This window comes from Clinocottus analis, unplaced genomic scaffold (genome assembly GCF_023055335.1).
Source record: "Clinocottus analis isolate CAN_PGR_092001 unplaced genomic scaffold, fCliAna1.0.p SCAF_15, whole genome shotgun sequence".
Lineage (NCBI taxonomy): Eukaryota > Metazoa > Chordata > Actinopteri > Perciformes > Cottidae > Clinocottus > Clinocottus analis.
The window spans coordinates 1688996-1702315 of record NW_027175876.1 but is presented as its reverse complement, the minus strand read 5'-3'; the positions used below and the strand labels follow the sequence as shown (position 1 = coordinate 1702315).

At 45.8% G+C, this 13320-nt stretch overlaps 1 protein-coding gene across 1 annotated transcript; it reads right to left on the bottom strand.

Annotated features, from left to right (window-relative positions):
- Positions 1 to 750: 750 nt before the first annotated feature.
- LOC137785376 (echinoderm microtubule-associated protein-like 1) lies at positions 751 to 8060 on the bottom strand. The gene is made up of 7 exons (XM_068576538.1): positions 7901 to 8060; positions 3836 to 4036; positions 2973 to 3105; positions 1873 to 1971; positions 1539 to 1561; positions 1289 to 1321; positions 751 to 1022 (listed from the first exon to the last, which is right to left on the bottom strand). The coding sequence occupies exons 1-7, from the start codon at positions 8058 to 8060 to the stop codon at positions 751 to 753; spliced, it is 921 nt and encodes a 306-aa protein (XP_068432639.1).
- Positions 8061 to 13320: the final 5260 nt, after the last annotated feature.

The following is a 13320-nucleotide window of genomic DNA, read 5'->3' as shown; positions in this document are numbered from 1 at the left end:
CATCAAAAAAAAAAAAAAACTTCAGTGGCCGTTTATTCATGTGAGTCTGTGAAAAGAAGCAGCGCTTCAACGTCCTTAACCATGACGGGAAAGTGCAGCAGGATCCCTGCACACACACACAGAAACACACACACACAGAAACACACACACACAGAAACAAGGAAAAGTCATCCCCTTAGTGATCACAGCTTTTTTTAATTCCTTGTTAGTCCTGAACTACACACTGTACATAAGCTTTAAGTGGAACATCGACGACAAAAAACACTAAAATCATCACAGCACGCACGCCGACATCAAACACAGTCAGCACTCAGAGACGACACACACTTCAGCAGAGAGAGAGGGAGAGAGAGAGAGAGAGCGTTTACAGTAAACAGTCTTTCGGTGGAACTATCTGCAGGTCCTATTGCACCACGTGAGAAGTGGATCTATGCCTACTGAGGATTCAGAGGAGGCTAAAGCGTTCACACCGCACTACCCTCGAGACCAATAATCATGCCTCAAAACGCCGCGTCGACAGTTTCAAAATGCTCGTGTCACACTTAACAAACAGAGCAACACAATCAGGATGCACAACAGGGGGGAAATCATGGCGGAGACGCACTCGCACCCATTTAAAAAAATACATTTCTTGATTGGAAGAGAGTCTTTTATTCGCAGTTTCTGTTCAAGTGGTTGATTGAGGCTTTTTAGGAACTCTTTTTTTTGTGGTGGGGATGCTTTTTTTTGGGTAGCGAATCCTTCTGGGCCTCAGTAACAGATCTGAAAGTACTGGCTGGGCGACTTGAGGGGGCTCTTGTAGCTGGACGCGTCCTGCGCCGCGCTCTGGCTGCTGCTGGTGGTGGTTTTCTGCAGGTTCAAGGTGAAGGACGGGGTCGTCTTCTTGGCCTCGGGCTTCCCCTTGGCCTGGGCGCGGTTGGGCGCGTTCGGCCCGTTCGCCGGCACCGCGGCCGCCCGGGATTTGGCGGGCTCAGAAGACCCAGTCTTTCTTGTGAGGGGGCTCAGATAGATCTGCATAGTCACTAAGCGAAGTGGTGAAATGAGGCCGAGGAGGAGTGAGTGAAGAAGATAAAGTTGGGAGGAAGGAGGGGGGAAGGGTTCGAGTGGAGGTCGGAGGTCATGGCGGGGAGGGGATTTTACGGGAAGAGATGGGGTCCAAAGGGGCGAGGGAAGGCACACACATCATGGTGAGAAGTGACAGAAAAAAAATGAAGGATAAAATAACAGCTCATACAAAACAACAGCTCTCGACTCCTCCAGATGAAGTAAAGCTCGGTATCAATCCTACCTTTGCAGTGCGTCACCTGTCTCGTCGTCGCTGCTGAGGAAGGACACACAAACACAAAACGCCGCCGCGTCACTTATCTTTTTGTTGTTGTTGTTGTTGTTGTTGTTGTAGTTGTTGCTTTTAAGAGAGGCTTCCTCAGCGGCGGGTTCACATTCTTGTTATGAACCCGAACGCTGCCGGTTGCACAGCGCGGAAAATGAAAAACGACAACTGCAGGGAAGGCAGAGGAGAAGTGCTCACTTACCGACACCGGCGGCGGCCTCCTTGGCCTTGCTGCTGTTCACATGAGAGGGAGAGAGAGAAAGAGAGAGAGAGAGAGAGTGAGAGAGAGAGAGTGAGAGAGAGCAGTTTCAGGTTGATTAAACAGTTGAACATCCTTTCTCTGAGGTCTGAGGTGTTTTCAAGACCATCGTAACTGGGTCACCTCACAATCTGTGGCAATGTGCACAAACTACGGTTTCGAAGAAGAGTATGTGGACGAATAAAGTGACATTCACAGTAACAAACAACGTTTTTTAAGATATATATATATATATATATATATATATATATATATATATTTGAGAATGCGTCCGTCTTCTCACCTTTCCGGAGGCTTCCTGCAGGCCGAGGCTGCAGACGTCGGCCGCTGAGTGGGCTTGCACGGACTGTCCTTCACGCTACCTGATGGGCTCCTCATGCCACTGGAAGAGGAGTGAAGCCATGTGAGTAAAGTTATGATATTTCATAAGAGATAAGAAGAATTTCCAAAAATCGAGACTCCATTTTTCAGCTTGAGACTCATATTTTGTCTTTACACTTTTGCCTTATGACAATGTTGCCTCATTATACACATAGCTGAGATTGTCCTGTAATTCATGATGTAAAACACGGGTGTGTATCTTATATGAAAGTGCATTAAAAGGTGAATTAAAAAAATGATGTCAAATGAAGAAAATTGACTAAAAAAGACCTCAGGGGTCTGAAAGTTAAACAGATGGTGAATCAATTTGATCACGTTTCCTTGGAATGACATATTTCTATCAACTGAAAATAAAATGCTGTGCTTTGAAACAAAGCCTGCAGACGTTTCTGAACATGTTTTACTTTAAATCCACGCATGCAAAAGACAATTACTGAAACACAGACGGATGTGAAGGAGACGAAGAGGGAGAGGAAACACTAAGTGGACGCTGAGAGAAAAGAAATCCACCCGCTGCAAACGATGACGGTGATAATGACGATGGTAATGATGATGATGATGATGATGATGATGATGATGATGATGGTGATGATGGTGATGATTGTGCTTCTCGCTTCACACTGAACGGACAGCCTTAAGTAAAAGGAGATTTACTTCTCTCCGTGCAATTACATCGGCGCACGAGAGAGCCTCTCGTGCCCTCCGACTAATATCTCACGGCAGCATCATTTGAAAAGGTAATAGAGAGGGAGAGAGGGAGAGAGAGAGAGAGAGAGAGAGAGAGGGAGAGCGGTCGGCCGCTTTATCGCGTTTGGAGTAACGCACGGCGTGTTTCCGCTGGACGATGGAGGGCATCCGCTGATTGCTTCTGCACGTTAGATAATGAGAAGTGAAGCTCGCAATACGAGGCCCGAAGCGGCTGTATCCCATTATACACACTGTGTGTGTGTGTGTGTGTGTGTGTCTGTGTGTGTGTGTGTGTGTGCAGCAGCAGTGCTTTACCTGCGTGACGGTGTTGGGCTGTAGTTCCTGGCCATGGGGCTGCTGGAGCACAGCGTGGAGCTCTTCTTCAGGGAGGCGGCGCCGGAGGTCATCATGGGCGGTCTGGAGGGCAGAGCGAGGGACACCGGCCTGGCTGTGGACACACACACACACACACACACACACACACACACACACACACACTTCAGTCACTTTTCCTTCACAAATGCCAAATATTCCTCAGTTTAAGCTTCTCGCGTATGAAGATGTTTCGCTGTTCTTTGTCATATTGACTCTAAGTGTATTTCTTTGGGCTTTGCAGTGTCTGTGGGACAAAAACAAGCAATTTCACGCATTCCCCCAACACTAAATCAATCAAAAAGATTGGGAAATAATCGTCAGATTAACTGCTGATGGAAGGTAAACCTCTCAGCGAGCATCCCTCACATTTAGACATGAGGGATGAAAGTTGAAGGTACAATTTAGATGATGCTTTTATCTAAAGTGCAATAAGTGCATTCAACCGTGAGTACAAACAAGAATCAAGAAAGTACAATTTCTTCAATAAAGTTGAACTACAAAGTGCTTTAAGTTGAGTGTCATTTAAGTGCTACTACGGTGCTACTTTCCTTATTCAAGGTAAAGTAAAAAAAGTGTTTTTAGTTTGCGGCAGAAGATGTAGAGACTTATTATAAAAGACTCTTGTTATATTTTGACCAATATCCAGTAAGAACTGTTACTAATCAATCCCATATTGCCCAATATGTTCGCTCTCAGTGAGACTCCTGTAGCGAAGATCAAGACTTTCCTCCGTGAAACACGACATCACCGAAGAGGCGAATGTCTCCGGCTCGCAGGTGAACGCGTGAGGAGTCGCAGCTCACCTTTAGAGCCCGAGGACCTCCTGCTGTTGCTGGAGGCGGCGGCGGCCGCCTGGTGCTCCTCGGAGATGTTGAGCCTCTTGAGGACGTCGGCCAGAGCCATCTTCAACAGCTGGATTTCATCCTCCTGCATCTGCATCCGCTGCTCCAGGTAGGTCAGCCGGTCGCCCACGTCCAGGCCGCTGGCCGCCGAGCTGCGGCCGTCTGAGAGGTGCGGGGATGGAGGGAGGGATGGAGGGATGGATGGAGGGGTAGAGGGATGGATACGACATGTTTATGCCAGGACACAGATTATGTTATTCATGTTTTAATGCCTTACATCAACGTTACGCAACCGATGACATGCTTAACCTCCGATAAAATGAGCAGAGGAAACTTGAGGCGTCCATTGAGCATGTGCAAGCCTTAAGACCCTGTATACATATATTTTAAAGCGCATACTCACACACACAGAGAAAGATACTAAGAAAACAATGAATATTGACTCAGACTAAAAGAGAAAACAATGCTCCAGTCCACCAAGACGAGTAAAGACACAAAAACATGACAAAAGTACTTCCCACGTCCACAACGTTTGCCAGAACTTGAGCCAGAGCATCGTCTGCCTCGTGCACTTTGTGTGTAACTCTAGACCCTAAACGCTCCTTCAGGGCTCATCTCTTCTGGCGCCGGAGACGTAAACACAATCAGCGACGCCGTAAGCTCTTTAGCGTCCCCCTCTTTGTGGGCGAGAATCGAGCTAATGAGGTCGCGGCACAGCTGGACGCGGCAGATCATCCGCACGGCACGGCAGCACGTAAACAAAGGTAACGCAGCAGAAAAAACACTTTCATCTACCGTGGGAGGCAGCGGAGAGGTCGGGGGGCCTCTGCTGGCCGCTCGGGCCCTCGCCCGCCGCCACGCCGGACGTCTTCCTCCTCTTCCTCTCCTCTCGAGGGCCCGCCCTCTCGCTCCTCTTTCCCGTCGGACCGGCCGGCTCTCCTGCCTCCATCTGATGCTGAGCTGCCGTCCACTAAGATCTCATCATCTCCGTTTTTTGGCTCCACTTGTGTCACAAACGCAGTCGAACAGCAGCTGGGTTTTTTCTGTGTCTTGCAGCAGTGCAACAGTGTGTGTGTGTGTGTGTGTGTGCGGTGTGTGTTGGGATCCTCTCGCTTGATGAGTATGACAGCGATTAAAGCTCTTTTGCTCAGGGTGTGCGCTTATATAAAGGTGGAGGGGGTGGGGGTGAGGTTGATGATGCATGAAAAATCACTAGTCGTCCAATTCAGCCTAAATTGTGTGTGCATGTGTGTGTGTGTGTGTGTGTGTGGACTACAATGATAATCCCTCAGACTGAGCCTCTCGGACCCCGCCCCCGCACATAAGCCCCATGTCCACCATGAGAGATGGAGGCAGCAGTCGTGAACCTGTGAGGCTGCTCTCGTGTCGCCCGATGGAAAACATCTCCATCATCTGAGAAGGTCACAGAGGTCACAGGAAATGTATTTTTATTTCAAAACACATGCTTCACTGTCAGAGGGAACACCAAGGAATCAGGATGTGAAGAGCAACTAAATTATGATTTGACGAAAGATACGTTCCCATTGAGCTGAACTGCATTTGTTGTGATAGAAAAAGTACGCAAGCAAACTTAGTTAAAGTAAGAGGTTGAAGTGGATGCATCATGTTACAGCTCAATGTTTAAATGTGTATTTAATAGTATGATTAAATAGAAAGTTTAAAAAAAAAGCATGTTCAAATTGTTTACTCAAAGTAATGGATGACCGCTTCTGAAGAAGATAAAATGACTAAAATGTATTAAATGTATTGAGCGGCTGTGACGCAATCAGTTAAATCAACTACACCTGTGTTCACCCCGACCACTTTGAGTGTTATTGCTGTGACGTCTTAAAGGTCTTAAAGGTGCCGCGTGAGGGATTTGGCGGCCTCCAGTGGTCAGTTTGCAGATTGCAACGATCTGAAGAACTACGGTGGCCTGCGAGAAAACACGGGTGGTTTTCACGGTTTGTTTTGTCCCTTCTGGGCTACTGTAGAAACATAGCCAGATAAAAACGACTCATTCTAAGGTAAAGAAAACACAAATCTCTTTTTTTAAGTGATTATACACTAAATAAAACACATTAATATGTTATTCCAAAGCTCGACACCGTCCCTTTAAGTAACAGACACAAACAGTGAAACTCCATCCACTGGAAAAATCCTCAGTAGTTCAATAAAAATCCGGTTTAATCTCAGTTTAAATGGTCACATTTGTAGCATGTGATGTTGATTTGAGTCCGATAAAGAACTAAACGACGCTGCGACGCTCGTGAAGCTGAGCGTCCACGAAGCCTCGGACTACAAACACCTGCTATGAAGACGCATGTTGTACAATACAAATCTCATTTCTTGGGGAGATTTCAGAGCTTTTCCTCCTCACAGAGATGATCCGCTGTGGGCAGAGACTTCCAGTGTAATCATCGGCGCAGTAATCCCTCTCTCGTAAAGAGTTGTGACTCTGTGTGTGCAGGCCTCTGATTTTCTGTCCCCCCACCCGCCGCCCTCCTTCCTCTCTTGTCCAGGGCCTGTGACGACATCCTCGTGCCACCTCCACACGCACACACACATAACCCATATGGGATTGGGATTAGAATAGCACATAATCCCAGCGCTGTAAAAGGGAATTAGCAGCCCCAAAGCTCAATCTCTGCACTCACTCGGCCACACAAAGAAAACAGGCGGCCGCCCTGGACGCCTTTCATGCAAATGTGAACACACACATGAACAAAGACGAAGTCTATCTCTGCTCCTCTGACACACACACACACACACACGCACACAAACAGGAGAGCACACACACACGCCTGTAATACATGTTGGCAGAAATGAAGGCGTATAAGACGCAGCGGAGTGTTTTAATCTCTGCTCGCAGATGGTTTCTTGAATGAAGGAACCGCATCAGCGTGCTCATATCAGCAGAAGTGCAAGCTGACACACACACACACACACACACACACACACACACACACAAAGCCAATCCTTCTCATATTAGTCCACGCATGCTAATGTCCCCGAGGGGACGGGGCTTTTCCCTAAACCTCCTCAGCTGAGGCGCATTCCACAACACGCCGTCTGGCCGTGTGATGCATCAGACAGGTATGTTCCTCCTGCAGGTTCAGGGAAAGAAGCTGCAACGTCCTGCGAGGCAGGAGGCGGACGGCAGGCGGCTTTTCCTGAGGTTACTCAACAAGTTGTCAAAGTTCTGTCAGCGGTTTTGAACCATTACGGGTGAATAAGTAGACGAGAGAGTTATTGATCCCACACGCGGGAACTCTATTGTTACAGCGGCTCAGTGCTACCAGAAGCATTGAAGCAAGTGATTGAGTGATAAATGAGAATATATGCAAGATAAAAGACAACAAATATGAATAAAACAACACTGCTATGAACATATATGTACAACATATATAACACACACACTATGAAACGCATGTCAACGCTGTTCAGATGACATTTCTCTATGTTCGGACTAAAAGCGCCTCAGAGTTGTTTCTCCTGTCAGCAGGTTTTGGCTGCTTTTAACAGATTAAATCACTATATAGAAATAAATATATACATTTTTGTGAATTGTCTGTATGATGTGAGTCATACGTGTAAATGTCGACACAAGAAGTTGATTAAAAAAACTCACATAAAGGCCCACGATGCACCTTTAAAAGTTAAAGCACACAAAATGAAACACGGAGCGTCACTTTAAAAATCATTCAGATTAATAATTAGACATGAATAAAGGAGCTGATTCCAAAATGCCTGCTTTTATTTTGTGGAAACATGTATTTTATAACTGCACGTGTTGTTTTGAGTTTCCTGGTGGCAAAATAGAAGCACAAATTGGTATTCAAACACACACACACACGGGCATGGACACCTGGTGTGTGAAGTTTGCACCTCCAGGTAAAGATGCACCTCCGCTCTGTTTGGCCCCTTGTCCCTCACCGCAGTTATTTCTGTTTTATTCGTGCAGGTTGTAAGAATTAAACACAGAAACGCAGTCAAACCGCTCCGTCTCCGTCCACCGTCGGCTACCTGTCATGAAGTCGGTGTCGGGCGCCAGCAGCGAGTCGCTGTGGTAGCTCTCCTTCAGCGAGGGCCTCCTCTGCAGGCCGGCGGCCGTCTCCTCCATCCCCAGGCCCGGGTCCACCAGCTCCTCCATGTGCGCGTCTCCCTCCTCCACGCCCGCTGCCATGGCCCCCGACAGAGTGTGACGGAGTGTGTCGGGGAGTGATCCTTCGTGCTGCTTGGTGCTCCTGCTAACTCTTGTTATTACGCTTCGCCGCCGGGCTAATTCACCTTTCCCAAAGCATCAGCGGCCACCGGCTCTCCCTCCTCCCCTCCCCGCTGTGCTGGGAGGAGTGTGTGTGTGATGTCACTCAGAAGACAGATTAAGGACCCGGTAAGCCATCTGCAGCTCATGGGGCAGGACACGGCTATGTGAGAGAGTATGTGTGTGTGTGAGAGTGTAGATGGGGGGGGGGGGGGGGGGTCCAAGAGGAACATCTACACATCTAAAAAGGCCCCGAAATAACTTACTGGACCTCCTGTCTGCAAACACACGGCCATGGCTTCCACGAGGAAAACAATGAGTAACAATTACAGCAGACGTGCGAGCTGAAAACGCACACAAGTAAAAACACACACACACACACACACAGCAGGGTGGGACCGTGCAATTTGCTGTTGCACGCAAAGTTGCAGGCAAGTGCACAATTATGTTCCACCCCACCCCCCCCCCCCAAAAAAAGAGCTTACATCAGGACGCCATCCGGTGTGGCGGCCCTGGTGCACCGTAAGGAAGATGGGATTCTGAGATTAGGGAGCAGAACTTGATTAATTACAGTCATCAAGAGGACAATAAGCCGGACGTGGTAATTAGACCGACAGAGGGAGACAACAGGAGCCCATGAAAAGCCAGTTTGGCGATTGTGTCGGGGTCTCTCTCTCTCTCTCTCTCTCTCTCTCTCTCTTTCTCTCTCTCTCTCTCTCTCTCAGCGTAATCTGGCTTTCTGTCTATTTTGCAGTCGCTGGATTGGTTTATTTTTCCTGCCCTGCAGCAGATGCTTCTCTGTGCTGACCTGTGAAAGCGGCCGCGTGGAGGAAGTCCTCCGTCCCCGAGAATGTAAAAAAAGAAACACAGAAATAGTTTGAGTTGGATGTTTTACGGTCTAATGAAAGGTGAAGTGAAGCGATGTGGACCAGGACTGAACCTCAGTGGGTCATGTGACCTTCAGGATAAACAGAACCAAACTGTTTCACCTTCCTCACTCCTCTTCACTGCCTCCTCCTCACATTGCTTTTGTCTTCTCGCCGAGTCACTTCCTGTTTAGTCTGAGCTCATTTCTCAACAGAGACGGGCTGTCATTGTGTGTGTGTGTGTGTGTGTGTGTGTGTGCTGCTGAACATCCCATAATTACAAGTGCACTCTCTAAAAGTGTTTGATTAGCATGAATATAGTAAAATCAGGACACATGCGATTACGTTTGGGAAGATGAGAAGAAAGTATTATAAGTACTATTTGTATAAACAGGAAATACACGTCACAGAAACATAATACAGGCAGAAAATACAACTCACATTTCAAGGAAGATAAGATTAATTATTATTCTTTAAGACATAACTATTAATCTCTGTATACTTACATATTCATCACACACCTTTACATACATTCTTGTATGTAAATACATGTACATACCTGTGTGTTCTTCATTCACTGTATATGTATTAGTATTTCTGTATTTGTATTTTATATTTGGTTTGGCTGCGATCAGTACAGCCCTCTCTCCATCTCTCTCTCTATTTCTCTTTTAATCTTTCTCTTTCTAAAATGGTCCCGAATAATTCCCCTCAAAGAGCTGTGACATCACAAATAGCATTAAAGGGATGAGTGTGTGTGTTGGGAAACTCTGAGCATCCCAAAAATCTAATTTATATGAAATCTGAATCGCTTTAGAATATTTGCAAACGGGAAAAAGACGCTAAACATGTATTTTTTAAAAGTTTCTTTTAATTTCTACCAGAATGTAAAGACTAAAGAGCCTTTACCTATATTCATAAATCAGTTTGAAGGCGACGCGTGTGCAGATTCTGAATGCAAACACCGACATCACCACGCAGCCAAGAGTCTTACAGCGCCGCGCCAGAGAGGTCAAAGCGTGCAGCTCGTTATATTATGAGACAGTAATCGTCGGCTGTTATCCCCGTGTAACACACACTAAGGACCTGTGGTGTGTGTGTGTGTGTGTGTGTGTGTGTGTGTGTGTGCTGGACATTCCTAATGCCCTGAGGCCTGAACAGGGATAAAGGCCAAAGACAGATAAGGACTCTGCTGACAGAGGACGAGCGGAGAGAGAGACAAGAGAAGGTTGAAGCTCGTCTCCTGTCTGCTGTGTTCAAATAAAAAAAAAAAAGATGGCCGTGCGCTTTATGGCGTGGATGACAAGGTCAAAGAGGGTTTGACCCCGACCCGCGCCTGCAGCCTCGCTGCCGCCCTCCTGTGGACATCGTGCGGCACGACAGCCTCACACGCCGGAGGAATTCAACAGACTTCCTGTTGACCTCGTGCAACGAGAGCAGCTTCCCTTTTTGTGTGTGTGCGTCGTATAGAATGGAAAAACACGGCAGGAGGAGAATAAATAAAGAGACACACACACACACGTTTTCACAAAGGACTTAAAATTTATAAATATTCTTTTCAATGGAACATTAAATCAGCAGGGATGTTATATAATTCTTCCCACAAAGAAAATCCAAGAGATTTCCCGAGAGCATGACAAAGTGACGATAATCTTGAGACACACGTTTGCTTCTCTACTTCAAAAATATCTAGACTTTTTTTTTTTTTTTCACCGTATATATCCCGCCGTATTTTCCAAATATATCAAAATATATGCTGACGATAAGCATCAATACAGACCGCACGGAAAGCAGAATCTCATGGGTGGGTCGGGGTGCTTTTATTCGTGTGTTTTTTCTTTTGACTCATGGAGTGAACGTACTTCCTGTGTGGCGTCGGTAGAGGTCGCTCGCCGTTTGACCCCCTCCTCCTCCCCGCCATTCCCTCCCCTGCACGCTCTGAAACAGACTCCTCCCCCTCAAAGTGCTGGCCCTCGGCAAACGAAAGGGACGCCACCGTGTCCATGCAAAGCTGCTATGTAAAATTAAGTCACATAAATAATAACATACAATCTAGTCCAGGTTATATGTATATAATTTTTTTTTGCAGGGCTTGCAAGCACTTGGGAGGATGACTCAACTTCCTTTCCTTCGTCTCCTTTTCCAGGAACTCAGTGATGCCACAAGCGTGAGAGGATGCAAGGAAAGAGGACGAGGAGAGGGAGCCACAAGGATGTGAACATAAGACCCCCGCCCTCTAGGGGACAACCGCCGCCAATGCACGTCTGGGGAGGGAGGAGGGCGGGAGGGGCCAGCTGATTTGGGTTTGACCTTCACTGTAAGTGGAAAGGTCAAACCCAAAAAGTGGAAAAAAAGTGAAAGTTGCTTTGTTTCCTGTCGCTTTAACGACTTAAATAAGGGACTGTATGGAAATTATCACGAGGGGAGCTAGATTTTTTATTTCACAAGTTAAAAATAAGCTTCCCCGTTCAATATAAATATTTTCTTTTTGACCCTCCCCCTCCAAAAAAACCTTCAATATCTCAAAATAACATTTATGGCCAACAACAAAATAGGGCAACTCGGCTATTCTCTAGTAGCGCTGATAGACGTTGACCTCACAATAAACGTCAAAAATAGAAATCTCTCCTTCGTCTCTGAAGCGAGCGAGTAAAATACCTCCTCGAATAATGATCATACGGTCCTCTGACCCTCCGGGGCTGAACTTAGAGAAGGAAACCTTGAGCTCCAGAGGACGGCTCGTCCCGTCTCAGGTGAGCCCGTCTCTCTCTCTCCTCTCTCGGGGAGAATCGATTAAAAGCTCAGGCGACCGCGTCGTCGTCGCGTTCGTTGATTTGACTTTCTCGGTGTCTCTAAAAAAGTGGAGGGAATCAAAAATCTGTGTTCCGCTTCAGCTCCCCGACGGCTAAATGATCCAAACTAAACATTTACATCTCTGTCAACAACCACCACTCAACCATTTAATGTCTGAAACGTATAAGTTACAAATAAACAGAATTCATTTCTACCCTCGAGCGCTCAAAAAGAAATAATAAGCTTCATCAATTAGACACGGCATCTCCAAATAAGTTAAATTGAAATCTTAATATATTGTAATTGTTTTTACTCCATTTAAATAGTTCTCTTTTCTTACTTTAAATATAATTATTACAGATCTTGCAGCAAAAACATAATACTACACTGTGCATTGTCTGTCTGCTTGTTTTAAAGAGCGCCGGTGCTTCCTGGATTCAGATATATGTACACTTCATATTTACCATAACCCTTCGGTCACATGACGCCATCGAGGCCCTTCATTCTCCTCTTCCGGTCATTTGGTCAAATCTCACTTAACCCCCAAAAATAATGCATATTCTTCTCTTGATTTGTGAAGTTTTGTTTGTTTTTTCTTCCAAAAATAGCACGTCTAAAAAATATATTGCATATGCCATCTTAGGAAATCGACATAATAAAATATTTTTAATAAGGAGAAATTGTAAAGTAGGAGAATATATATGTATGTATTTATATATATTACCTCTTTGAAAGAATCTGGGTGTTAATAGAAATAAAAGAAACAGCCGATCATCCGGATTTGATTTCTTTTTTAGGAGTCGCGCCTCAAATAGAGAAAAAAGAGTTGAAAGACTTTAAGTCGTTACGGCTCCGTGAACGTTTGCAGGAAAGCAATCAGGTCCTCTTTACGTTAAAGAAAAAGAAAAAGAAAGACTAAAGGTACACGCACTCCGACACTACTCGCTTTCTGAGCGACAGTAAAACACTCGCGGGTTTAAAAGGCGACGCATGAAACCCACCAGGACGCAGGGAGGTGAGGAATCGAACACTCGTCCCCCAAAAATCCACATACACGTCTAACATTGTGCAGCTCTTGTCCGCACAGCACTTCAAGGCCTCCGTGCACACGCCTTTTTCAAATCTAATCACATTAACAGAGTATATATATATACACTGTGTATCCTCCATTGGATTCAACAGGTTGTGTATCAGGTCACATGACCAACACGCTGGCCGACTCCACTGCTGAAATAATAGAAATATGCACTGAAAATAAAAATTAAAAAAAGCAGCCATGACATCCTGACTTCTCCACACACACACACACACACACACACACACACACATTAACAGTATGTTCCCCCTGGTAAAACATTTATGGAAGCCCATTTTCGCCACACACCAAAAAAAATTCGGACCAAAAAAAAAATTCCCCAAAAAATTCGGACCAAAAAAAAAAATTCGGACCCCAAAAAAAAAATTCAGATAAAAAAAAAAAAAATTCGGACCAAAAAAAAAAAAAAATTCGGACCAAAAAAAAA

Bases quoted from the DNA above. Each gene is read 5' to 3' on its own strand.
- LOC137785376 (XM_068576538.1), bottom strand. From the start codon at position 8,060: ATGGCAGCGGGCGTGGAGGAGGGAGACGCGCACATGGAGGAGCTGGTG. The intron at 4,037-7,900 runs GTAGCCGACGGT...CGCACCTCTCAG, and splicing joins CGACACCGACTTCATGACAG to ACGGCCGCAGCTCGGCGGCC. The intron at 1,972-2,972 runs GTAAAGCACTGC...CTCCTCTTCCAG, and splicing joins AGCCCAACACCGTCACGCAG to TGGCATGAGGAGCCCATCAG.